At 47.2% G+C, this 24,235-nt stretch overlaps 1 protein-coding gene across 1 annotated transcript in view; it reads right to left on the bottom strand.

Annotated features, from left to right (window-relative positions):
• Window positions 1-20,179, bottom strand: part of SPOCK1 (sparc/osteonectin, cwcv and kazal-like domains proteoglycan (testican) 1) — a 152,394-nt gene extending 132,215 nt beyond the window's left edge. Inside the window, exons 1-2 of the mRNA XM_015560998.1 lie at window positions 20,155-20,179; window positions 18,826-18,940 (exon numbers count right to left, since the gene is read on the bottom strand). Of these exons, the coding sequence (XP_015416484.1) occupies window positions 18,826-18,940; window positions 20,155-20,179 (140 nt within the window). The remainder of the gene's footprint in view (window positions 1-18,825; window positions 18,941-20,154) is intronic.
• Between the last annotated feature and the right edge of the window lie 4,056 nt (window positions 20,180-24,235).

Here is a 24,235-nt window from a genome sequence, read left to right as displayed (position 1 = left end):
AAGTTTACTGGCCAGTGCTTACTAGTGGGCCTGGTGCATCCTGGATACTCAATATATCTCTGTTGGGTGAGTGGGTGGGTCCCTGAGTGCTGACCCTGCGAGGCTACTCAGCAGTTAATGACCAAATCACAGCCTGTTGGGACCAGAAAATGCCTTAAAACTAATCCAGTGCAGCAACTGTATTTTATACCTGAGGAATCAGAGACATAGCTGGGGAGTGACTTGCCTGGTGTCACACAGAAATATGGCAAAGTTACTTCCTAGATATTTGTCAGACTGAAGGTATCCTGGAAATGACTGTGCTCCTCTGGGACTGCTTTTTTTTTTAAGATTTTAAAAGTGATTTTTAGGGAGAGTGACCAGGAATCGAACCAGCAATCTTTCAGTGCACAGGACAAATTCCAACCAACTAAGCCACACTGGTCAAGGCCCTCTGAGACTGTTAACTCCCTATTTTGGCATCTGTACTTTCATCACCAGGGCTCCATTTTGTAAGTAAGCTTTTTGGTGAAACACTGTCCCGGCGCTACACCAGCAGAGCAACAAGCTCCCATATCCAAGGTCAAGTGTTTGTGGACTATGCCAGGAGGAATCATGCTTGACAACCTCCTATGATGCCTTGAGGACTAGAAGTATAAAGGCCAAGGCATTCAGAATTTGCCCAGTTTTGATAAAACAAGTACACCTGCTCTCGTAGGGCAAACCCAGGTGTTCCTCACCACACTAGAACCCTAGCAGAGATGGCAACCAAACCTGCGGTCTCTGTCCAGAGGCCGAGTTATGTAAGGTTATATACAATTACACGTGAGCCCATGGAGTACAACTTCCCTGGTTATTATGTATATATTCCAATCTCTACAATTCAGTGTAAGCCATAAAAAATAAACAACCCAGTTGAGGCAAGGGACTCAGCCTTCTGACTCTAAGATATTTCACTTCTTGAGTCAATGAAGAGTGAAATCCAATAAAAGTATCTTGATGGGATTGCTATTCCCAATGTCACAGACATTCATCAGTGGGGGTGACACAAACAATTTGGTCTGGGAGGAAGGTTCCGCCATCCTTTCCATCGGTCATGGAGCCCTAACTCCACCCCAGCCTGGCTGGTGCTGGGAGGAGCCACACCTCCCACCTGCTGACAGCACCACACAGGAAATCACAACCTACAAGCTCCTCAAGATGGAAAGAAGACAATCAGCGATCACCGGCATTTCTTATTCTCTTTGGCTCAGCTGCTTATTCTCAATCTTTCTTTTTTAAGTCTACCCAAATAACCAGCATTTATGATTTTGAAGCAGAGTGATGATTTTGAAATACAAATCTGCTAATGTGACTCCCACGCTCAAAACCTCCATCTTCTCCCCAGCTCCTTGGTCATAGGCTAAGCTCCTAATTTTGGTGTTAAACTGACTAATTCCACTTTCATAGGGTCATTGAATGCTCTGCCTTGTTCTCCAACACACACACACAGACACACATACACACACACACACACACATGTACACTTGAGTCAATGAAGAGTGAAATATCAACCACTTATATGTCTCTTACATGTGCCATGCAAATTCAAGTCTATATAACTTGGCAAATGCTCTCTATCTGCACAGCAAAGCCTGTCCCTTGTTCTAGTTTCAAATTGACTGTCTTCCAATGCAATCTCTCCTGATCCTGTGAGCCCTCTCCCAAGTAGAATTAACCATGACATTATTTGTGCAACAGTGTACCACGTTCAGACCCAACTGTGACATTCACTACAGCACAAAGCATTTCTTTTCATGTCTATTTACATCAATATACTGTGCACTTCTCAAGGGCCGTAGCAACTAGGCCGTAATCATTTTTGTGCCCCTGGTACTTGGAAACAAGATTGGCCCTTGAGACACATGGCTTTGCTCAGTGAAATAAGTGAATTTATTCACTTGGACTTTAGAACTTCTTTCATTTCTGCAAATCATTACCACTGACTAGAGGGCAAAAATAGCATGTTGTGCTAAGTAACAAGAATTCAACAGGCTCTTGTTTCCAGAAATCCTAATTCAGACTTAAAACAACAATTAGCAAAGTTTCTAAAGACAACTGCGAAGTGGTGGAGGGGCTCCCCCATGCATCCCAGGGCTGACTGAGCCTCCCCTACACTCTGGACACCAGGCTGCCTCCAAAGCTGCAGGTTCCAAACTGCCAACAGGTACTGGAAAAATTGTTCTGACATCTCTGTCCTGCCACCGTTTTGCTGTGGGCCCTGACTGTGGCCCTACTCTGTCCACGGCCAAGTAAAATACTGGGTCACAACTGATGTCATCAAAGACTCTCTTGATGGGAAGAGGTAGGCTGTGGGACATGCCCTGGTGGGTGAGGGTAGGATCTCTGAATGAGGAGCAGCAGGGTCCAGTGGAAACAAGAGCAGGAAACAAGTGTTTTGGATTCCAGAAGAAGAAATCTGGATTCCCAGGAATTCCAAAGAGTTACTGAAATGATAAGTTTTTTCTACATTCTTCACAACCGTTTATTTATGCTTTTATAACAAATATGAAGTTTAGAAGTACTTATAAAGAAACATAGCCTAGAGTGAAATTGTCAGCAAGCATTATTGGATCGTACGCAAATAATGTGACATTTGGATTTTCTAGCAAGTTAACAGCATTGCACAGAATCACATGTTGATATTATCAATTTAAAGACTTACTTTGTTCTAACACTGTTCTCTGGAACACCACACAGAAGAATCTTACAAAGTATAGTATGCAAATAAATGCATTCATATTCATTTTATTTATAAGAGCAACTCGTCTCTGGCAGCAGGCTGGACGACACACACGCTAATAAGATGGCAACAGCGACAAGCAAGACTGACCAGATCATGACTGCTCTTCCCAAGGTGCTCCTGTCCGCGTTCCTGGACTTGTCAACATTAACCTTCAAGCCCACACAGCCGTGTTTCCTGCTCTTGTTTCCACTGGACCCTGCTGCTCCTCATTCAGAGATCCTACCCTCACCCACCAGGGCAAGTCCCACAGCCTACCTCTTCCCATCAAGAGAGTCTTTGATGACATCAGTTGTGACCCAGTATTTTACTTGGCCGTGGACAGAGTAGGGCCACAGTCAGGGCCCACAGCAAAACGGTGGCAGGACAGAGATGTCAGAACAATTTTTCCAGTAACGAGTACATCTGCAGGTGCAAATTTCCTGACATTAATCTCACAGGATGAAATGAATCTATGTCAACAATATTTAATGATGTGGTGGGGCTGGAGCTGCAAAGAGTATATATAGTAGAATTATTGACTTTCCCCCTTCATTTATGGAAGAAGGGCCTTTCATTTTACTCAATACATTGGACATTCTAACATGTTTGAATAAGTTTAAATAGGATGGTTTTCTCTGCATATGAACAGCTGGTGAAAGAGTAGAGCGATTCCAGATCATGAATAGCAACAGCAGCATTCCAGCAGTTTTGTGTGATCACAGCATGCCAGTCCAAGTGCCCTAAACACACCTCTGATTCCTCACAGGCAATGCTCTTATCATCTCCACTTCCAGGAGGAAAAACTCAGCTTCCATAATCAGGACCTGCTCTGCTCTCTAAGCTCAGAAGCAGGGAGAACCTACCCAAGAACTCTCTCCTGCACTCACAGTGTTGTCTGCTGGCAGCCAGCATGATCTGTATGTTATTTCCTGGTAGTATCAAGCTGTCCATTCAAAAACAAGATTGGATTTGTTTGCAAAATCAGAAATAATTGCTCTAAAACAAGGATGGAAGATACTTAGTTGACATGGTGGCTCTTTTGAACTGTAGACAAAATAATGAATGTTAATTGAAATGAAAAACATGTTAGCCATTGGAATAGTAAAATGATGCTATAATTCCTCTGTTGTTAGGGTTATTTGAGTCATTATACTAAGTCATAAAATTACACATGAAGAGCATAATGGCCTCTGTCATTTACAAAAGCTGCTCTGATGAGAGACAAACTCCCACATGAGACATTCTCCATCCTGGTAGCTATAGGCTCATGACTCCTTCTTTTTCCAAATGAAGGTCCCAGACACGAGATACTGTCCAAAGAGAGTCCAACTTTCCTAACAAACAGATGTTTATTAGAGAACATCTGGAGAAAGAGCCACCATTCTCCATGTAGTTCCCAGGAGTGTCCTCAGTGCTTCTGGGCACAAAGCTGGGATGAGACACATTGTCTAGAGAAGCTTGGAATTTCAAAGGAGAAATACAAAATAATGATAATAGCAGCTAAACTTGTATTGAGGACTTAATTATTCTGCTGATACTAGTACTATTACTACCACCAATAACAACAAACACGTTTTGAGCTCTTAACAGTGCTCCAGGCATTGTTTTAAGCTCTTTACACTAAGTGTCTCGTTTACTCCTCAGGCTTCATGAGCAAAACATACTCCCAAGGTTGGCCCCAGTTATCAGGGTGGAATATTATCTCATCCACTGATTCAAGGTGGCGTTTCAACCGCAGGAAAGCCAGCGTCTTTATGTGGTTTCCCCCCATCAGACCCGCCCCAGGTCAGGAGGGTGAGGCTCATGAGGTGTTCCAGGTTAAGGTTCAAACACATCAGAAGGGTCCAGAAAGCCTTCAGACATGCTTCTCAACCATCAGCAAGCCAGGTTTCTAAAGCACCTTCAAACCCACAGGACAAGTACATGTTTTTAAAATTTTAGGAAGAATTGGGGCCACCAAAAAGGTATGTGCCGAGTATGGATGCAGTTCCAAGAGCATGGACATCTCTTTGTTTTATGGGAATGTCAACCTCTGACTAAGGTTCCTTTCAACTCAAGCCTCGTGACCGCCTTTCACCAAAGTGGGGCAATGGCCAACTCAGCCAGGGAAGCACCCACTCTTCACAGATGAGAGGATGCAACGGCCAGGTGAGAGTTTCCAGAAACCCTGTGTGCGCATGTGGAATGAGTCGGAAAGGATGAAGAAGGCACACACACCAAAATGGAAGGCACCCTCGGTGAAGCAGGACTGAGGCTATGAGAAAGGGAACTTCCACTTTGTGACACTGTGTGTCTCTATCATTTGACTCTCTTACGGCCATATATTGCTGGACTAATTTATTAAAATCTAATAAAAAAATGCATTTTCAGAATTTTTAAAGAAATGCATGTTGCCCCACACACAGCTGTGTGCCAGGCCCCATGTCTCCTGTAGTGCTTAGAAAGCCACAGTGGTAGGAACAGAAGAAAGAGTTTCTGGGTGCAGGAAGGGGGCTGGAAAGAGGGGAGTCCACCCAGAGAAGAGCTCTCCAACCAGTCCTCACAGGTTTCATTGAAGACTGAGGGGTCAGATCAAACAATTGGAACTAAATTTCCATGTAACTATATTTTAAGGGTCTGTTTAAGCAAAGCTATCAAAACAGAAGGTCTAAATAATCCAAATGTGGTTAGGATTCTAGAGATAATCTCTGTATTTCAACAAACACTTATTTAGTACCTATTATGTGCCAGAAATTGAGTAAAGAATGCAAAAGGATGCTAGTAGAGCTGCATGAAATGTGCTTCCTGTGACCTACATTACATAGAACAATTATCCCTAAGCATATGATCATATTACTCTGAGTGGCTGAATTTATTCAGGGTAGTTGTTACCTAAACTGTTTTTATTCGTGTTCACATATTGAGACACCAGAAATTCTCATAGATGGCAAAGTTATCCAAGAAAATCCCTACATGGCAAGAGAGCTGCTATTAATTTCAGGATCCCCTAAACCATTTTACATTGAAAAGCTGTGTGGTCAATGGGCAAAGGACAAGAACATGAACTTGCCAGACCACAGGCCCAGCTCTTCAGTGTCACACACATTTCTGAACATTACTTGAATCCAGGTTTCCTTATACATAAAATGAGATATATATGTCCAGGGATCCTATTCAAACTGACTTCTAGCCTCAACTCACAAAGCTCTCCGTGTTCCCTGACCAGCCCATGAAGATTAGCAGGCTGATGTGATTATGTAAATTCCACTAACTGGTTGGAGACTCTGTGTCCTTCGCAATCACTTTCCATTAAAAGAGTGACAGATCAGGCCAATGGCACCAGAGGCTCCCAAAGTTCAGCTGGTGGAATGAGCATGGCCACCGGGGCCACATGTGAAAACACACACAGCAACTAGGATTCTGCTTTGTTAAGGGAAAGTGCCAAGCCAGCAATGTAATAGCAAGCTATTAGAGAAACACTAGTGAACAGTGGAGCTTCCTTTATTCCCTTAGGATAATGGAAAGCAGTGTACTCTGTTTTAAAATCCATTACTTCCTAAAAGAGGCCAGGAAAGGCACTGTTACTATTACCCAGGGATCTTTGGCTCCCTGTTTGGTTTCTAGTTTCATCTTTGTTTTCTGGCCCAAGAAAGTTCCTTTGTAACCCTGAGATCTTAAAAGAATTCTATAACAATGGACATGCTAATTGGGGGAAAAAGCAAATGATAATCAACAAGCCCAACACTAAGAATTTCATCTGGCCTCCCTCCAGAGACTTCATAATCCTGCCTCTTCCCAGGAGGACTCTAAGACTGAGGGTTTTGCTAACACAGCCTCCGGCTAATTGTGTGTAAGCTCAGGTGCACACACGGGGCTGAGGGCCAGCACATGCCTTTCCGCCAGGGGCTCGGCTGCTATAATATGGGAAAACATGTGCTTGCATGGCTGGGGGTCAATTAATTATTATGGGATGTGTGTATGAGAGAAAAAAGACCCACATTTGTTTTCTCATCACCAGCAGCAAGGCGCCCATTCTGGGAGGGCTACACACGATCTCCTTTAGGGAGACAAGCCAGCAATGTGAAGCAGAAGTACACAGACCGCGTCGGGACAACGCTGCTCCCAGGACAGGCCCAGAGACAAGCGGAGGGCTGACAGGGACACGGCATTCCAGGAGATAGAGCTGAAACCAACACCACAGCCATCAACCCTGGGCCGTTCAGCAGCAGCCGTGCAGAAGGCAGTGCAGCCACATCGCTTCCTGCCTCTTCCCTGCTCAGGACGCTTCCTCCACACCCAGTGTTGGAGGAGAGAAGCTCCCGCTCCCCTCTGTGCCTTCACTGGGGGAACTTTCAGGACCAGGCCAAGGGTCAATGTGTAGAAGTTACCCACAGAAAGCCTTCTGACTCAACAGGAGACGCTGGCTCAACCAGCACTGTGAGTCCAAGCCTTAGGCCCTGAGCAAGGGGCTCCACAGAAGGCTCGCTGTGTTCTGTGCAGGCGTTCTCCTGTGGATGCTACTGCAGAGGGAGTTCCCACTTCTTAGTCGTGGGTCAAGTGCATTGAACATCCCGGCATGTAAGTCTTTCTGTGCATCGGTATTCACTCCCATGGGACAGATTCTCCAAAATGGAGTCACGGTGCCAACGAGGCCAAAATGCTGTACCAACGTATGTGCCCGTCAGCAGCACCTGCAGGGATCACTGCTCCACTTCCCAACCCCCCACTCTGCAGATGGCCACCCGGATTGGCTCTGGGAGCTGCTCTGAAGCAGTGTTTGGATATACTGCTGCAGGTCCGTAAGCAACAGAGCCGGTTAGAGCAATACACCAACTCTGCCCCATCACAGAAGTGGAAGTAAAAAGGCACGTGGAGAAACTGCTTAAGTGGGATAACAGGCAGAGTAGAAGGACATCAAATGTCACTTCCGCATGTTCTGACCAGTGTGCAGGTATTTCCTCAGGTATACTCACACACGGGAGACAGCAGCTGCGAGCCCAAGCCCCTCCAAGGGGGAGGGCAGCTCAACACCCAGCCCCTCTGTATCGGGGTTCTCCCCAGGACAAAGATGGGTCCATAAGAATTCTGCCTGCTGCCCTCCCAGACTTCCTCCTGGCTGAGCAGTCCTGTTCTGGCTACAGGCAGTCCTATTATGTCTTAGTCTGAGGGGCAGGAAGGGCCAGTCCCATGGGCCACAGGACGAAGGTGTCAGGCCTCAGAGAGAAGAGATCTGGAGGCTGCAAGTCTCCCGCATGGAGCGGGAGGGGGCATTTAGCAGGTCTCAGAGGCGCTGCAGGGGAGCAGTGGAACACTGCCCCCATGGCCAGGAGAGGTGCCCGGCATGCGGCCCTTTCCTTCCCCCTCCTGAAGGCAGATTTAGAGGCCATTCTGCAGCATTCTGAGCAACACAGACCTTCAGCTCTGAGAGATTCAGGGGTCAAGGAAACAGATGACAACTTGTCACCACCAAGGCCACGCCTGTGGCCCCAGACGGCCAACTTTCAGATGTGTCCACTCACTTACCACACAGAGATGGCGGGCAGAGAGACAAGGTCCCAGAGAACGAGGCCACCAGGTCGGGGCAGAGCCTGGGATATGTTGCTCTCTCCTAAACACAGGGCCACTTCCACACCAGACTGACAAGTTACCTCCACTTTCCCTGTGAAGTTCACAGGCACTTTCTGAGCATTTCTGGGTGTTCAGAAATGTGGTAGGTCCTATGAGAAAAACAAAGGGAAATGGGACGCACCCGGCCCTCATGTGAACGACCTGACCTTACCCGGAGTGTCACTCTGTGCCGCAGCTCACCCATCAGCTCCTAATTAAGTGCATCGGCTGCCCCTGCACCTCCTGCTCCTTTCTTGACTTTACTGACACATATATCCACTAATATGTCGTGAGCCCCTACGATTTGCCAAGACCCAAGCTTGCACTCCAGAGGGCATCGGGCATTACAAGCAACTGGAGAAGCAGAACAAGGAGGCGAGTCTGCACTCTGTCCATAAAGAACTTATCCATCATGACAACCGACCCCACCCCGGACAGTGAAGCCAACAGGGCTTGCCCACTCGCCCCCATGTAGCCTGAGCAACCCCATGAGGGCAGCAGGGATTGCTCTCCCAACTCATTGATCCTTGAGGAGCTACAGCAGGGGTGGGCAAACTTTTTGACTCGAGGGCCACAATGGGTTCTTAAACTGGACTGGAGGGCTGGAACAAAAGCATGGATGGAGTGTTTGTGTGAATTAATATAAATTCAAAGTAAACATCGTTACATAAAAGGGTACGGGCCGTAGTTTGCCCACAGCTGAGCTAGAGGCTCAGATGGGCAGCTAACTTTATTAAGCATCTACTATGTGCCAGCACTATGCTTACCGCTATTCTTATCACAGTCCCACAATGCAGTTTTTAAAGCCCTCCAGCTTCTTTCACATAGCACGCCATTTGGCTTAAAGAACAATTATTCAAGAAAACGCAGTCCATCCTAAGCCACACAAGATGTCCCTCCATGACTGGCCTGAGAGACAACCTGTAGGGCACGGCTATAGGGTTAAGCCTCAGACTGACCTGTTGGCAAAGCCACAAACAAGTCCCAGCTTAGAGGGCATAGTTCTCTTAGCATAATTAGGCTTGACCTTATGACGCTCCCTAGATCTTATCTGGGTAGCCAATGGGCTGAGGAAGATACAGCAAGTGTTGAAACTCACAAGAACATTGTAACTATGGTGACCATTACCTTGTTTACCTCTGGCTATAAAATAAAGGCTCAGCTTGCCGTCTGGATCTCTCGTGGCCTCAGAAGATCCACCTAGACCCAGCTTATTCTCATTGTCTGTCATTTCTTCATCCTTTCGCCGCCCTCACTCAGGCTTTCGAATCCTTGGCTGAGCTGGCTCGGCACACAAACCTGTCCCATGACTCTCAGGGCTCTGCAGGACCTGGCCCCACCCCCTCTCAGTCACTGTGTCCCTGCAGCACTCGCCTCTCCTCCCACTTCCTCAGGACACCAAGTCCCTTCCTCTTCCCTGACTCAAGGCCTTTGCAAAGGCTGCTCCCTCCTCTGAGAACACTTCTCCTGGCCCTTTGCTCAGTGGGCACCTGTCACCTTTCACCTCCCCTACAAGCTTCCCCATTCAATGAACCTAAAGTGACTCTCTTATGACACTCTGCTCTTATCCTGCCTAATGCTTATCACAATCGTTCCGTGACGGAGCTCGAAACTCAAATTACTCGTATGTCAAATCAAAAAGTGAACGAGTGAGACACGTGATGCTGGGCTGATGTTGTGGCGTTCACTGTGATGTTCGCTGCGCCAACTAGCGGTGGGGTATCTGAAGCTGGCTCATAACCCAAATTTTAGCTAGCAACTCAAAGCAAAAAATCGGCCGAAAGACACTCATATCTCGAAAAACTCATTAATCGGGACACTGGTAAGTCAAGGCCCCAGTGTATTAAATACTTAGTTTCTTTTTATCTGTTTTCCAACACACTTTAATCTCCACACAGGTAGACCTAGTCCATTCATCACAGAATTCCAAACACAGACCAGCGTCTGGCAAGTGGAAGGCACCAGAGATTCTTGTGAAATAAAGAAAATACCAGATTTCAACTGAGTGGTGTCTGAGTTAATGACCTTTAACCCATCATCACTGATGCACGTGAGCTGTTTTCTGAGAGCTAGTCCTGCCCAAATGATGGCAGGAGGGACTCAAGCCCCCAAGTCTTTCATCATCACCACAGTATTAACAGATGGTCTCGCCTGGCTTCTGCCAAGAGAAGGACTCTGGCTCCAGACTGAAGGGGGGCCCTGCTCCTTTCCCTTCCACTTGGGAGTTCCTCATAGGCATGGGCGGCTTGAGCCAGGACCCCCACCCCTCAGGTAAAGGAGGGGTTGGCCCTGCACTTCCATGGGCAGCAGGACACACCAGCCCCTCCAGCTGAGGCAGAGTCATGGCCAAGGCAGCCGGAGGAGGCCTCTCACTCCTCAGCTACAGAGCCACATCCCTTTCAGTGTGTGCCCACAAACACCATCATTTAAGAGAATGCCTTGGAAAAGTACCAAGGTCCCCAAACTAATTAACTTTCATCTCTGCTGTCCCTGTGTGTGTGAAGGCCCTGCCCTTTGCCCAGTCTCTCTAGGAGGAACATTAAAGGCAGGACATTAGTTTAAGAACATTCCATTTAAAACAAAAGTACTCTAAAGATAGCCTTGGATATCCATCTAAATCATCCTGAGTCCATTTTCTGGCCCAGAACCCGCCTGGTCAGTGCCCCAAATGGGCCCTACTGTGGTGCCTGCTACCTATAAAGAATGCCTTTCACGGTTCATTGGTTGAATTAATCTGATATAAAATGAAACCTTGAGTGTTGGGATCTTAATGAGTTTAGGCAGAGCCGCAAGCAGGCCACAGTAGATTTATTAATAACAAAGGCCAAGGAGAGAGGTTTCGAAAAATTAAAACAGAAGTCAGTGAAAGAGGGAAAATACAAGCTGATCACTTTAGTAAAAGATGATGATGTGTTTCGTGAGCACATGGGCCTTGCTCCACCTGGACCTCGGATGCTCTGATGTCTCCCAGAATGCGTAGGCACCTTACACTCTTCAGTGAGTGCAGGGAGGCTTGAGCTTGACTGGTTCTTACTGCTCAGGGATGGGTGTGCTAACATAATGATTCACACCTGTGTGCTGCCCAGCCAGCCCTGAGCCTTGGTGGAAGTCACCCTAGTGATTATCTCTTCAAAACTGGCACACCCACCTCAACCTCCTCTTCCTAATCCACTGAAATCTGATGCCTCTTACATCCCTTAATATGCAAGACACTTACAAACAGAGAAACAGCAGCCCTGTCACCGTGGGCAGAACCACTGAGCAGGGACCATACTCAGTGCTTTCCAGAGATCAGGGGAGGGTGCTAAGTCAGTACCAGGTCCTGGAAACAGCCATTCCCAGCCCACAGACACCTGGTTTTCTAGCTCCCTGTGCCTGGGCACTTGGGCACATGTATATATTCTTGGAATTCCACCATAACAGTTCAATCTCCTACAAATAGAATATGGCTCAAAAAAAAGATAATGGTCCAGTCCTCTGGGGTCCATTGGAAATGGGAACCCCCTTCTGTGGGGGGCCTTCTTCAGCAGTGCAGCCTGGGAGGGGGAGATGACAGCCTGGAGGGGTGCGGGAGAGGGCTTGGGGAGGGGAGAAGCTCAGTACTGGAAGCCACCCCCAGAAACTGCCCAGTTGGGCAGAAGGCCATTAGACTTAGTGAGAGACTTCCTCAGTTTTTGTTTGTCTGTTGGTTTGTTTTTTAAATAAAGAAAGAAAAGAGAAACAAGGCAGGCAAGATATGGATCTGGTAAATTTTACCGGCAGGCATGATTTTGATATATTTTTCAATGCATTTGCAAAACATGCCTAGTGAATTTGCCTCACAATGTAGGCTCTGCCTCTCACTCTGCCCCTGTTCCAAGGGACTAAAATTCCACACAATTATTCCCATCTCCATTATGAATTGCTTTTCACTCTCTGCTGCTCTTGTCATCAAGATTCTCTAATCAATACCCTCAATTTCAGAAAAAAACAAAGGAACAGAGAAAGCAATGGCTTGCTGGAGTTAAGACATCCAGCTGAGTGAAGCCCAGTAGCAGCCGGGTCCTTACAGGCAGATACATACCGTGCTTCCTTATTTAAAAAAATAAAGCTTCAGTTTAACGTAATTAAACGCTCTATGTTTAAGCTACATGTGGTTTGAATGGTTGCATTAAAAAGAAAAAACACCCTTAGAGGGGAATACTGAACCCAGAATTATTGCTTTGGCACAGAAAGGAGGAAACAGGTTTACTACCCAGGCCCTCACCCACTGTTCCCTAAGGAGCAGGAGCTGGGTGGGAGGGGCCCAGGCCTGTGTGCAGTGGCACCCCTAGAACGAGGAGCTGGGTGGCCGGTGGCTGGGGGGCAGAGGAGGGCTTCAGCAGGGCAGGGTACTAACCCAGCCAGTGAGAGCTGGTGCCCAGGACTTGCGAAGCCAGGGAGGCTGAGTGGCATGCCTCCATTCTGGTTCCAGATCTGCCCCTCACTTGTCCTGTGCATCAGGGAGTGTTTTAAAGACCTCAATAGCCTCATCTGAAAAACGGGGATCATAATGCAGACCTAACTGTTGTGAAAAGTCAGAAGACCCCTCCTGCCATGTGTGCCTACCACGGTGGGTGGTCAGTAAGTGGCATCTCTTGAATCACCTATCCTCCCTTTGTTTTCCACGGTGCCCAGTGGCAGGTATTTGTAAAAGAGACCACAGTGATGATTTTTCTGCTTATAAAGACAACTGATTCAAAAGTGGGCTCCAACCCCAATCTGAACCTCCACACACAGCCTAGAAATAGCACCACACCCTCATTAGCACTCGGACTCACAGAGGGTAGCAGAACACAAGGCCATGCATGAGCCCCTTGGAGAAAGGGTGCGAGCTACAAAAATATTAAACCTCACTAGGAGATGGGGGCACAATCACACTGAGGTACTAACCAAGGCCTTGAGCTGTGAAGCACCAGAAAGCCATCCAGGCACCTAGGAATCGCCCACCTTGCATGTGGCCATGTGTCTTCCACACCGAGACAGAGATGGGTATGTATAATCAGCCCATTCAAAGCTCCCAAAGTGGGAGGCAGTGCTCTGTTGTAAAACAAAACTGAGATGAAATAGCCATCATCCTTTCAAATATCCTCTGAGAGTTTGGTATTTGAGGCACATCCTGTGATGTACTTCTCTCTGACCTCAAACACTTTGATTCTTTTTTTCAAGTTCACATAAAAGACAGGAGAGGCTCAGTTTGGTCTACTATACCACCAACCTCCACTGAATCTGAATTCTTTGCTGGTGTGGAGAATTCGTTGTTATTCCAGATAATTAGAAAGTGGAGATAACGAGCCATTCCGTTAGAGAGGCCTAGTCCTCGGAGAGTTTGGCTCCTTATTTAAAAACAGGTCAGTTCCCACCGTCCCCACAGGCTTTCCAGGGTACACTCAGACACTCAAAGTCCCATCCTGACATCCTCTCCTCCCATTCACAATACACTTGCAGAATGTGAAAATATGGCTTGTCCTGAAGGCTTACAACAAATGCTTCAATTTTCTATTCTCCAAATAAAAATCAATGGCAACGGAGAGGTAAAATCAATGTCTAGCGCTCTGTAGAGAGAACTCCCCCCGCCCCATCTCTTGCCCACAGAACAATAAATCAGGCCACGCCATCCCGACTGGCAGCATATCCCCTCTGCAGGTAGTGTGACTTTCTGTCCACCCCTCTGTCCCTTACAAGGGTGTTTTATTTAAGAAGACCCAAGAGAATATTTTTTAAAACCTAAGTCACTAAAAATAACGTATGGCTGTGTTAAAAACTCCTCTTCCCCAAACAAACCCATTTTCCAGGGGGATCTTTGGCATCGAAGACCAGAGTTTGATTTAACTGTCTCCCTAAGGACCCATTTTCCATTATTGAGCCTTAGAGAATGTGCAGGTATCCCAGACAACCAATGACAGGCTTCCTGTCACCACAGATCAGCTTGCATTCTCTAGACTTCCTTGTAAATGGGAATCATATAATATATACTCCTTTTTAAGATTGGTCTGTCTTCTTTCACTCAGCACACTTATGACATTCATTCATGCTGCCACATGTATCAATAGCCTACTTCTTTTTATTGCTGAGTGGCGTTCCATTACAATAGAGAGACCACATTTGGTTTATCCATTCATCGGTTGATGGGTATTTGGGTTGTTTCCAGCTTTTTGCTACAGCAAATAAAGCTGCTATGGACATTCAGAGTGAGTCTTTGAATGGACCTGTGCTTTCATCGCACAGCCTAGGCACGGATCTTTTGTTGGACGTATGTTTCGCAAATATTTTCTCCCAGTGTGTCTTATCTTTCTACTTTCATAGCAGTGTCTTTTGAGGGTCAAAGTTTTTAATTTTGATTATATCTAATTTGTTGATCTTCTCTTTATTTTGGCATTTATAGTTCATGGTTTTTGTCTTATTTAAGAAATCTTTGTCAAGTCCGAGGTTACTACTCTTGTTTTCCTCTAAATGTTTTATAGTCTTGGCTCTTATATTTATGATTCATTAGTTTGTAGAATCAGAGAAATACTCATTTCTAAATACTAACTGAAGAGAATTAAATAATAACAATATGAATTTTTATATAGGCACCACCTGAGAATCAAGCTTTGACAAAAACCAACCACTGGGCAGAAACGATGAATGGAAAGAAATATGTTGAAATGTCTTGATTCCTATTTTAAGACTATATGACCATGGCTTATTTCTTGTTTCTTTTTACTTTTCTGTGTTTTCTGTAACAAACATTATCATCTATCATTATAAAAAATTGCAATATTGTAAAAAAGTCATTTAAGAGAAGGCTTCCCGCTTCCAAGCTGCCTTCACAATGCTCTTTAGTGCATGAATGGCCCTTTTGGAGAGCCAGGAAGGTGAGCACGCTGCCAGGCATCCCCCTTTCCCAAGCTTAACGGCAGGCAGAGATGTAATAAGGAATTTCCAAAGGAAAGTCTCCGAAGAGAATGTGAGTTTAGCTGAAGCCGCTAGGAGAAACCAAAGACAAAACCAAACGCAACCCTGATAAAGAAAGAGAACCACAGCAGAGGGCGGGCTGGGTGCCTGGCTTGCTCCACCCCCAAAATTGCTTCCCCTGAGTTCTGTGGTCACAGACCTGTGTACCAAACCGCTAGCTTCACTCACTCAATCTCCGCCAGCTAGGAAAGCTAATGAAATTCTCTCCCTGATGTGCTCACCGTCCTTTTATCTCAATCTGCTTGCAAAGGCAGCCTAAGTCTGCAGCCTCATAATCAGCCCACGGCTGGTCCAGCCGCCTCTCTGTGTGTGTGCACTCCTGCCTGTCTGGCGGCGGGATTTGCCTCTTGAGCTGCTGCAGAGGCCAGATTGGCTGATGGAATTGCCTACAGATGTTTCTCACAGAGAAAGATTACTTCCCTGATTGATGAGTATATAGAGTTGTCAACATGGTCTCCATGGTCAGAGGGGACCCCTGAAGTACAATGTGGAAAGACAGATGTTTCATCTGGGAAGGTGTCCAAGACCCTAAGAAGAGGTATGCATTTGGCTGATATGGCGGGCGGAGTCATCAGGCTCTGAGGGGGAGAGGAGGGAAGCTGGACCCACAGCCACAGCCAACAACACTGCAGGGCCTCCCGGGCTCAGGCCACCTCCCAAATGCTCTGAATGGAGTGGCATGCCTCCTCAATCGACCTCTTCTTTGGGCTGTTTTTTCAATGGACAAATGGGCAATGTTATCAGAAATGAAGTCGTCTTAGTCCTTACCTCCTGTGAGTCACAAAAGGGGCAGCAGAAAGGACACTGGAATCCTCATGCTAAACCTCATAGGCTTCCAATCAGACTGGGAAGGGGCAAGGCACCTGGAGTAACATGCAACTTTGGGGTTTGCTGGCTGACCTTCCAGAATGAATCAGATAATAACAACTATTATCATAACTGTGTTAGTAATTGGAAGGTAAATATCATTATGTGACACTAGTTTATGTACTTTATATACCTTTACCTTATTGAACTCTCACACAAACATACACACAAAATACCCTAGGCAAGGGTTAGTAAAATTTACTACCCGTAAGTCCTCTCTGCAAGAATTACCAGAGGATGTATTCCAGCAAATAGAAAAGAGGGGTGGGGCGAATAATTCATTAAACCCATTTTACAGATGAGGAAGCACAGATTCAGGAAGGTAAAGTAATTAACCAACCTCAGAATGGAGCCCAGATTAGTCTCATCCCCAAATCCATGCTTTAGCCACTGCAAGTCTGAGGTCACCAGGAGATGTGGGAGATGAGAACTACACTTTCAACACAGCAAGAATGTGCTGGTGCTTCCAACACAGACATGTGGTGTGCCCAGAAAACCGCTATTTACACCTGGATATACCTGAATGCCAATGAGACTCCTGCCTCTGTCTCAAAGAGATTTGAGCTTAAAACTAAAAATCTCTTATCTGGAACTTCCAGAAAGGGCTGTATTCCAGGAGGAAACAGGCAGTGGGCTCTCCACAATACATACACACACACACACACACACACACAAACACACATACACACATGTAGATATATATATACACACATACACATGTATACACATACACACACACAGAACCAGGTGGCTCAACAACCCAGAGCACTGACCCAAAGTGTATTTGGTATTTGCAGCAAAAGAGGACATATCGTCCCTCCTTCCGAGAAAGAAGAAATCAGGTGTGGCAGGAGACACTAGGATAGTTTTCTCAGAGTATGTATGTCTTAAAAGGAATTTCTAATAAAAAAATATGTTTATATCCCATTCCACAGCAAAATTGATTTTCGTTAAGAGTGGAAACAGGGTCTCTTGTTGACCTCTCTGGCCTCAGGGCCTAACGTGAACCTGGCACACAATAGGTACCCCGTGCCTTTCTGTGGGAGGACAATGAATGAGGATAGACAAGGACAGGTCAGTGGAGAGGCCAACATGAAGTAGTGATAAAGAACATAAGCAGTGGAGCTAGACAGCTCTGGTTTGAATCATGGCTGCCGCTCACTAGATATACAAGCAAATCTCCAACGCCTCTCTCTGCCTCAGTTCTCCCATTTTTAGAGTGAAGACAAAAATAAACACCCACTTGGCCAAATGGCCGGGAGAATTCAAGGATGGGGGTGCTGAGCACAATGCCGGGCACATGCTTGGGCTTTGGGGTGAGATCTCTTTACTTCCAGGAAGAGCACTCCTGTCTGAGGGAACAGCAAAGCATGCAGGTCTCACAGACACAAAGGCTGACTACTAGGCTAGCATCGGGCTAGGTCTGCTGCTGCAGGCACCAGGCTTGCAGAGGCCCAGGGGGTGGAGGCTCTGCTCCTGATGTCACTCCTGCTGGACCCTGTTTCCCAGGACAGAGCTCCTCAGGCAGGGTCAGAGGAAACCAGGTAGGGGGTTGAGGGAAATTAAAACACATTCCTCGCAAGTTGCTGAACCCAGAACTGGGAGTCCTAACGCCTGCGCCCGTCGCACACCTCTCTGCTGTCCAGGCAGTGTGACGAGAGGGGCGGCATAGGCACTGAAATTACCTTTCTCCCCCCACCACACCTGACCAACCCCACACTTTAAAAAAGCCTGCTTTTTGGGTCTGTGTGTCTGCTTTCTTGCTTTGAGTACTTCTGCAGGATGGAAGGCAGAAGTAGCCTGAAATCAAAGGCTCTTTCTGTCATTTGTAAAAGCCTACGCCCACTGGCTAGATAGTGCTGGGAGCAGCAAAGGCTTTGAGGACCCTGAAAAACAGTGGGGAGACGTCCCTTGGGCTGGGGAAGAGAGACTATCAGATGCTGCCCCCTGTGGGAAGAGCAAGACGTTATCAGAAGGAATGGTAGTGTGCTGGACACCCAGCCAGGCAAAGATGCCACATTGTTTATCAGTGATGGCAAACCTTTTGAGCTCAGCGTGTCAGCATTTTGAAAAACCCTAAATTAACTCTGGTGCCATGTTACATATAGAATTTTTTTGATATTTGCAACCACAGTAAAACAAAGACTTATATTTTTGATATTTATTTTATATATTTAAATGCCATTTAACAAAGACACATCAACCAAAAAAATGAGCTCGTGTGTCACCTCTGACATGCGTGTCATAGGTTCACCATCACTGTTCTATATGGTCATGGCATAGACAACCCCTGGTGGGAATGTCAGTGGCAACCAGGAGACTAAAGGTCCAGTCAGTGTTTTGTTACTACAAGCTTCCTGGGTCCTGGGGTCATTCTGGGAGGAGGGACAGTGCCAATAATGACCAAGGGAGGGTTTTCTGTTCCTCTGCTCAGATGAGGGCTCAGAGTCAAGCAAAGTTGATGTAAAGGAAATAAAGATATTGACATTCTTTGCAAATCTGTGTCTGAGAACCACAGCAGGAGTGCAGGTACCAAATCCCATATGAAACCATGGCACAAACACCCGCTCTGCCTCTGCCTCCTGCCCCCCGGTCAGCGATGGCGCACCCCCAGATCCACCAGATGGAGAGCACCCCCGACCTCCTGCCTTTACCTGGGGAGCAGGTGCTTGCGGCTGACACACAGGGCCGTCTGGTAGTCCTGGGTCACACACACCTTGTGGGGGCTGCACTTCACCTTCAGGCAGGGGTCTTTGGACGCGTCCAGGGCTGAGGCAAAAAAGAACAGACACGGGCGGTTAGAACCTCCAGGGAACATCTAATTTCTATTTCTACTCAAATAGATGTGTGGGACGTAAACACACCATGCGTTTGCGCTCTGCGCTGTTTTCTTAGACTGCAGGAGATGGGAATGGAACCGACACGGGGGAATTCCGTGTCTACTTCACATGTTTTCTTCACATCAGGAAAGTGATTCCATTGTGCCGTGGGGACCCGCAGCATCTTCATCTTTGGCAGAAATTACTTTTAAAATCCTCTAAATCCTACATGCTCTAAGGACCAAGAGCTATTCTCCCTCCTTGGTTATCTTTCTGCCATTGCTGTTTATGACTTCATCCGTGCCTAATTTTACTTATTTCCGACAACAGAAAAAGTCCTTGAGGACAGAGTTTTTTGTTCTTGTTTCTTCAGGGACTTCAGTTCAATCCGATGGACGCTGTGCATAAATGAGCCTATTTTAAGTTTTGTGAAGAACTTCCAGATGCACAAGACAGTTCTGCGCCACACACAGTTACAATACAAGAGGGAGGGGGAAACGCTTCCCCATAAATATTTATTGTGCAGGGAGAATTAGATAAGGGCCATGACGGGCATGTAAAGTGATAACAGAGCTGGAGAGAAAAACAGAGATCAATTTCTGGGGCAAGGATTAATGAAGCATTAATATGTGAATTGGATTTTGAAGGATGGGCAGAATTTTGAAAAGCAGAGAGAGAAAAGACACCCGAGGCCGGGTGGCCACATCCGCCAATGAAAGGAAGCATGTCTGGGCAATCATAAGATATTCCATCTGACTAGTAAGTGAGCTTTATGCCTGGGAATAATGACAGCGAGGACAAGCCGCTGGAGAAAGAGTCTCCAAGAACAGCAGTTCCTACAAGGTAACGCTTCCTAGAACAGGCAGAGCAGCAGGCCCCAGCTCATTAGCACCCCACCTGCTGAGGTGGCTCCTCATTGAGGCAGAGAAGTGACCGCAGGGGAGTCTCTGCAAAGCAAAAGCAATTGTGCCACCTCCCAGCTGCAGGGCCTGACGCCTGTGAGGCTATAGCTCTCTCATAACTGCTCTCCTGGGCCAGGAAGGTGAGTTTCCCCGTGTCTTCACCACCAAACATTTGGTTAAACAAATCAGCTTCCAGAGCAGGGACAGCAAAACTGCCACGAGAAATGCCATCCTTCCTCCACCGCGGGTCCCTCCCGCTCACTATCTCCCTGCACGCAAGCAGCCATTGTTCCTCAGCCCGCCCAGGCCCAGAATCTCAGCACCATTTTCCTCAGACGGCTGCTGGGAGTGTCTCCAGGGACCTGAACACAAACATCCAAAGGCATTTCTGCTGCTTGCACCGCTCAGGCTGCGCCCTCTGTGCAGCAGCCTCCAGCGCTGGAAACAGAAGCCAGGTGAGTTGTTAGGCCAGTCAGGTTGGCAACAAGGCTGCATCCTGGTCGGTCCCAGGGGAGCCACCTGGCAGAGCTTACTTCCCAAGGAACTGCTGGAGCTCAGCAGGAGGAAATGAGCTGCCAGATAAGAGAGAGGCTGCATGGAGCCCCCTGGGAAGAGGGCTCACTCTGAGCTCCTGAGCTGAGGGCTGCCTCCTGCGCTCTGGGTCTGCCTCACGGTCCTCTGGGGCTAGGCTTTCTGGGTGGATCCCTCTTCGTCCTGGGGACTTCCATACAAGACGCCCCAATGCTGGTGTGCCTCAGGCAGCCCTGTCCCCCACCCACCACTCCAGGTGGCAGTCCAACCAATTTGACTACTTTCCAAGCCACATCCAAACCTGAACCCACAATGAAGACTTGATGACCAGGTGACAATTAATGAGGACCACGCTGGCCCTTAGCTGCCCCTTCTCTCCCTCCAAACCACCTTGGGATGAAGCACTTATGGATCTCAAGAAACTTGGGGCCAGACCACTGGCAGCCAGGCCACAGGTGCCAGCCGAGGCTTCCCTGGCAGGTGCCACATAACCCTGGGGTTTTCACTGGAGACAGCTCAGAGATAGAGATTAACAGGCTGGCCTAGAGGGACGGTGCCACAACCTGCAGTGCTACGTGACAAGCTTTATGGCCCAATTCGAGCTTCTTTCTGCTTCTGCAGCCAACTTCACAAACATGCCATGTCCACAGGGTGGCCTGTGGGGCCTCACAGGACAGTGCAGTCCCAAGGCATGTCCATCAGCCGACATCATGGGGAAGAACACAGACTCTCAGCCCCATGTTTCTGAGTTTGAATGCTGGCTCTGCTGCTTACCAACCTTTCCCTTCCTCGGATGCCTCTTCTGTTAAATGGGGTAATAACTGTACTTCCTGTTGCTTTTTGTTATCATGAGGATTAAATGAGTTGATATTTGTAAGTACTTAGAAAAGACCTGGTACATGTAAGTGCTTAGCACAGACATCTTAGGTGTTTGTTAATTTAGTGTCTGTCTTTTGTCCTCAGAGTGAATAATAAGCCTCCATAATAACAAGAACAATAGCTAACACTTGGCCTGTGCTTTTGACATGCAGGCAGTGAACTAATCCCTCTCATTGGATTACCATATTTCATTCTCACAACATCCAAGAAGGTAGCTGCTGCTATGCCCATCCTATCTAATAAAGACGGAATATACAAATTGACCATCACTTCACGACAAAGATGGTGGCGCCTTCAGCCAATAAGGAGGGAATATGCAAATTGATGCAACAAAGATGGCGATGGCTGGGACGGATGCTTGTGTCATCGCCATGGCGACAATACAGGTGTTCCACCCTGCCCCAGCCAGCCGCTGTGGGCCTCTGGGTAGTGTGCAAAGGTGGAAGGCAGCTCTGGACCAGAGCTAAGGTGGAAAGGTGTCTCTGGGCTGGAGCGAAGGCGGTGCCGGCAGCCAGGGGACAGAAGGCCTATTCTTGCACGAACCTTTGTGCATCGGGCCTCTAGTTTTACAAATAAGGTCTGAAAGAGAAGTCCCTGGTGAGAGGAGCAGAGGGTATCTGACATCTGGTGGGGGGCTCCAGGACCCAAACTCCTTACCACCACAAGCCAGCAGAGAGAGAGAGAGAGAGAGAGAGAGACTTGAAAGAGAAACATTGATTGACTGCCTCCCACATGCACCCCAATCAGGCATCAAGTTTGCAACTTGGGCATGGGCCCTGACCAGGAATCGAACTGGCGACCTTTCTGTGCATGGGACAATGCCCAACTAACTGAGCCACACCAATCAGGGCTGGGATCTCCTTTTAAAAGCTGCTGTGGCCCTCACCTCACAACATATATAAAGCCAGATGCGCCATGTACCTGAGAGGCCTTCTGGCAGAATGAGTGTTAAGGGGTAAAAGCAGGGGCAGCCAGAGGCCTGGTGCTGCCTTGGCTGGGCCACACACACACCATCCCAGAAGGTGGGGTGCCAGCTCTGGGCAAGTGTGCCCTCTGCATACGCCCTCTGAATGCAGCCACCACCCAAAGGAGTCAACTGACCAGTGGGCGTTCCATTTTCTTCCTGCAACCTTGCCATCTGTCACCCTAGCATTAGGCTACTAGCACTGTAAGTCAACCCCCCCCCCACCCCCTATGCTTGACGCTAGCATTACTAAAACAAACAAAAAACTTCAACCAAAACAATAAATAAAAATCATCAGTTATTTAACTCTCTATGCATACTTCCTTAACAATTTTCATATAAAAATCAAGTAGGTTAAAAATTAATTATCGGGGACTGAATACTTCAAACACATATGAGAATTATTTAAATGAACTTCACAGAACAACAAAACAGTAACAGATCAAGCCGTCAGAGTTTATTTAATCACCAGGATTCATCTTGTTTTGAAAAACAGCAACACTGGAATTTAAAGGGGATGTGGATAGTTAAAGGAGTGTGTCGGTTCCATTTAAATGCGGCCTCAGTAAGCTTTCCCAGCAGCTCCAAGGCTCAGGTGACACTCCTGAAAGGTGACACTTATGAAAATCACCCAGCACAGGTTTCCGACAGAGCCATGTGGCTCCACTTCTAAAGGGAATGATAAGGCATCAGAATAGTAAGTGGAAGAGGCTCTTTAATAAGGTGCCAGGAAATGGTGCAGGTGCGGAGGGAAGGGGCGCCAGGAGCGGAGTGTCAGGGATAGCGCTGACCAGCTCCTTGTCCAGGTGCTAATGATTTCCAGAGACTGTGCTCCAGCGTTCGCTCACTGAACACATGCCCCATGTTAGGATGCAGCAATCCCTGTAAGTCGGCAAAGCCAACCACGTCCCCTGTGCCTCTTCTGTCTCAATAACCTGCAGGACTTACATGGACTTAAATAGGACAGTGAGCCTAGCACAGAGCAGATACCCACAGAGGTCAATGTCATCTTTCCTGCCCATGAGCAAGTGTCAACTGGCACATGATTCATGTCCAATTAATTTTTAATATTTTTTACAAAAGCTTTTCTCAAAGAAAAAATGAATTAATTTAAAGAGAGATTTGTTGAGCAGGAAAACATTGGATTCGAAAGCCAATTAATTATAGGTTACATGTAATTTTAAAATTAATTTTATTCTTCAAGCTCACGGCTTGATCTCAATTAAGGTACTGTAGTGATATTTTAATTATCCTAATTGTTTCCGAACTTGTTTTCAGTTCGAGTTATTTTTTAATTAGCTGCATTGCTTTTAAAATCCTGACTCAAGCCTTTTCGCTGTCCTTGGGCACATTCTGCAAAGCTCACAGGCAAAGGGCCATCCCAGCTGTCGCAGCCGAGCCGAGCGGGGACCCCCTCAGAGATGCTGGGAGGAGAGGATGTTCCATTTTGTGCTTTGCCCTAGGGTCCCTGAGAGCCACCAGGGGGAGTGACGCATGCTTGTGTTTATTCCATTAACACTTGAAGGGCCTCCATTCTGTGCAGGCCCATTTTGGCAGGCGGGATCCAGCCTTCCCAGGGGTCAGGGAAGACTTCCTGGGAGACTGGCATCTATGGAGAAGTGGGCTCAACCCTCATAATAGATTGAGGAGGAACCTTCTGGATAAAAAGAAGCTCCCCTTCCAGACTCAAAAGAAACCATAGCAGACCTGGGACCTGCAGCATTTCACTAGGTCAGAGCCCGGGGCAGGAGGGTGAGTGAGAAGGCTGGAGAGTGTGGCAGCCTCATGGCTGAGGGCCTGAAAACCAATGAGGACACTGGGGCCATGCTCCCAAGCCCCACCGTGACGACACCTTCCCATGCTGGGTAGAAGGGGTAGGAAGGGAAGATCTTTTACACACATTTTATGTGGAGAGTGGTCCTTTGCTAAGAATTTGTATGCTCACACCCTCACCCTCCAAATGACAGGG

The sequence above is a fragment of the Myotis davidii genome, unplaced genomic scaffold (genome assembly GCF_000327345.1).
Source record: "Myotis davidii unplaced genomic scaffold, ASM32734v1 scaffold776, whole genome shotgun sequence".
NCBI classification, from domain to species: domain Eukaryota; kingdom Metazoa; phylum Chordata; class Mammalia; order Chiroptera; family Vespertilionidae; genus Myotis; species Myotis davidii.
Note: the sequence above shows the minus strand (reverse complement) of the source record. Positions and strands in the feature narration are given on the sequence as shown.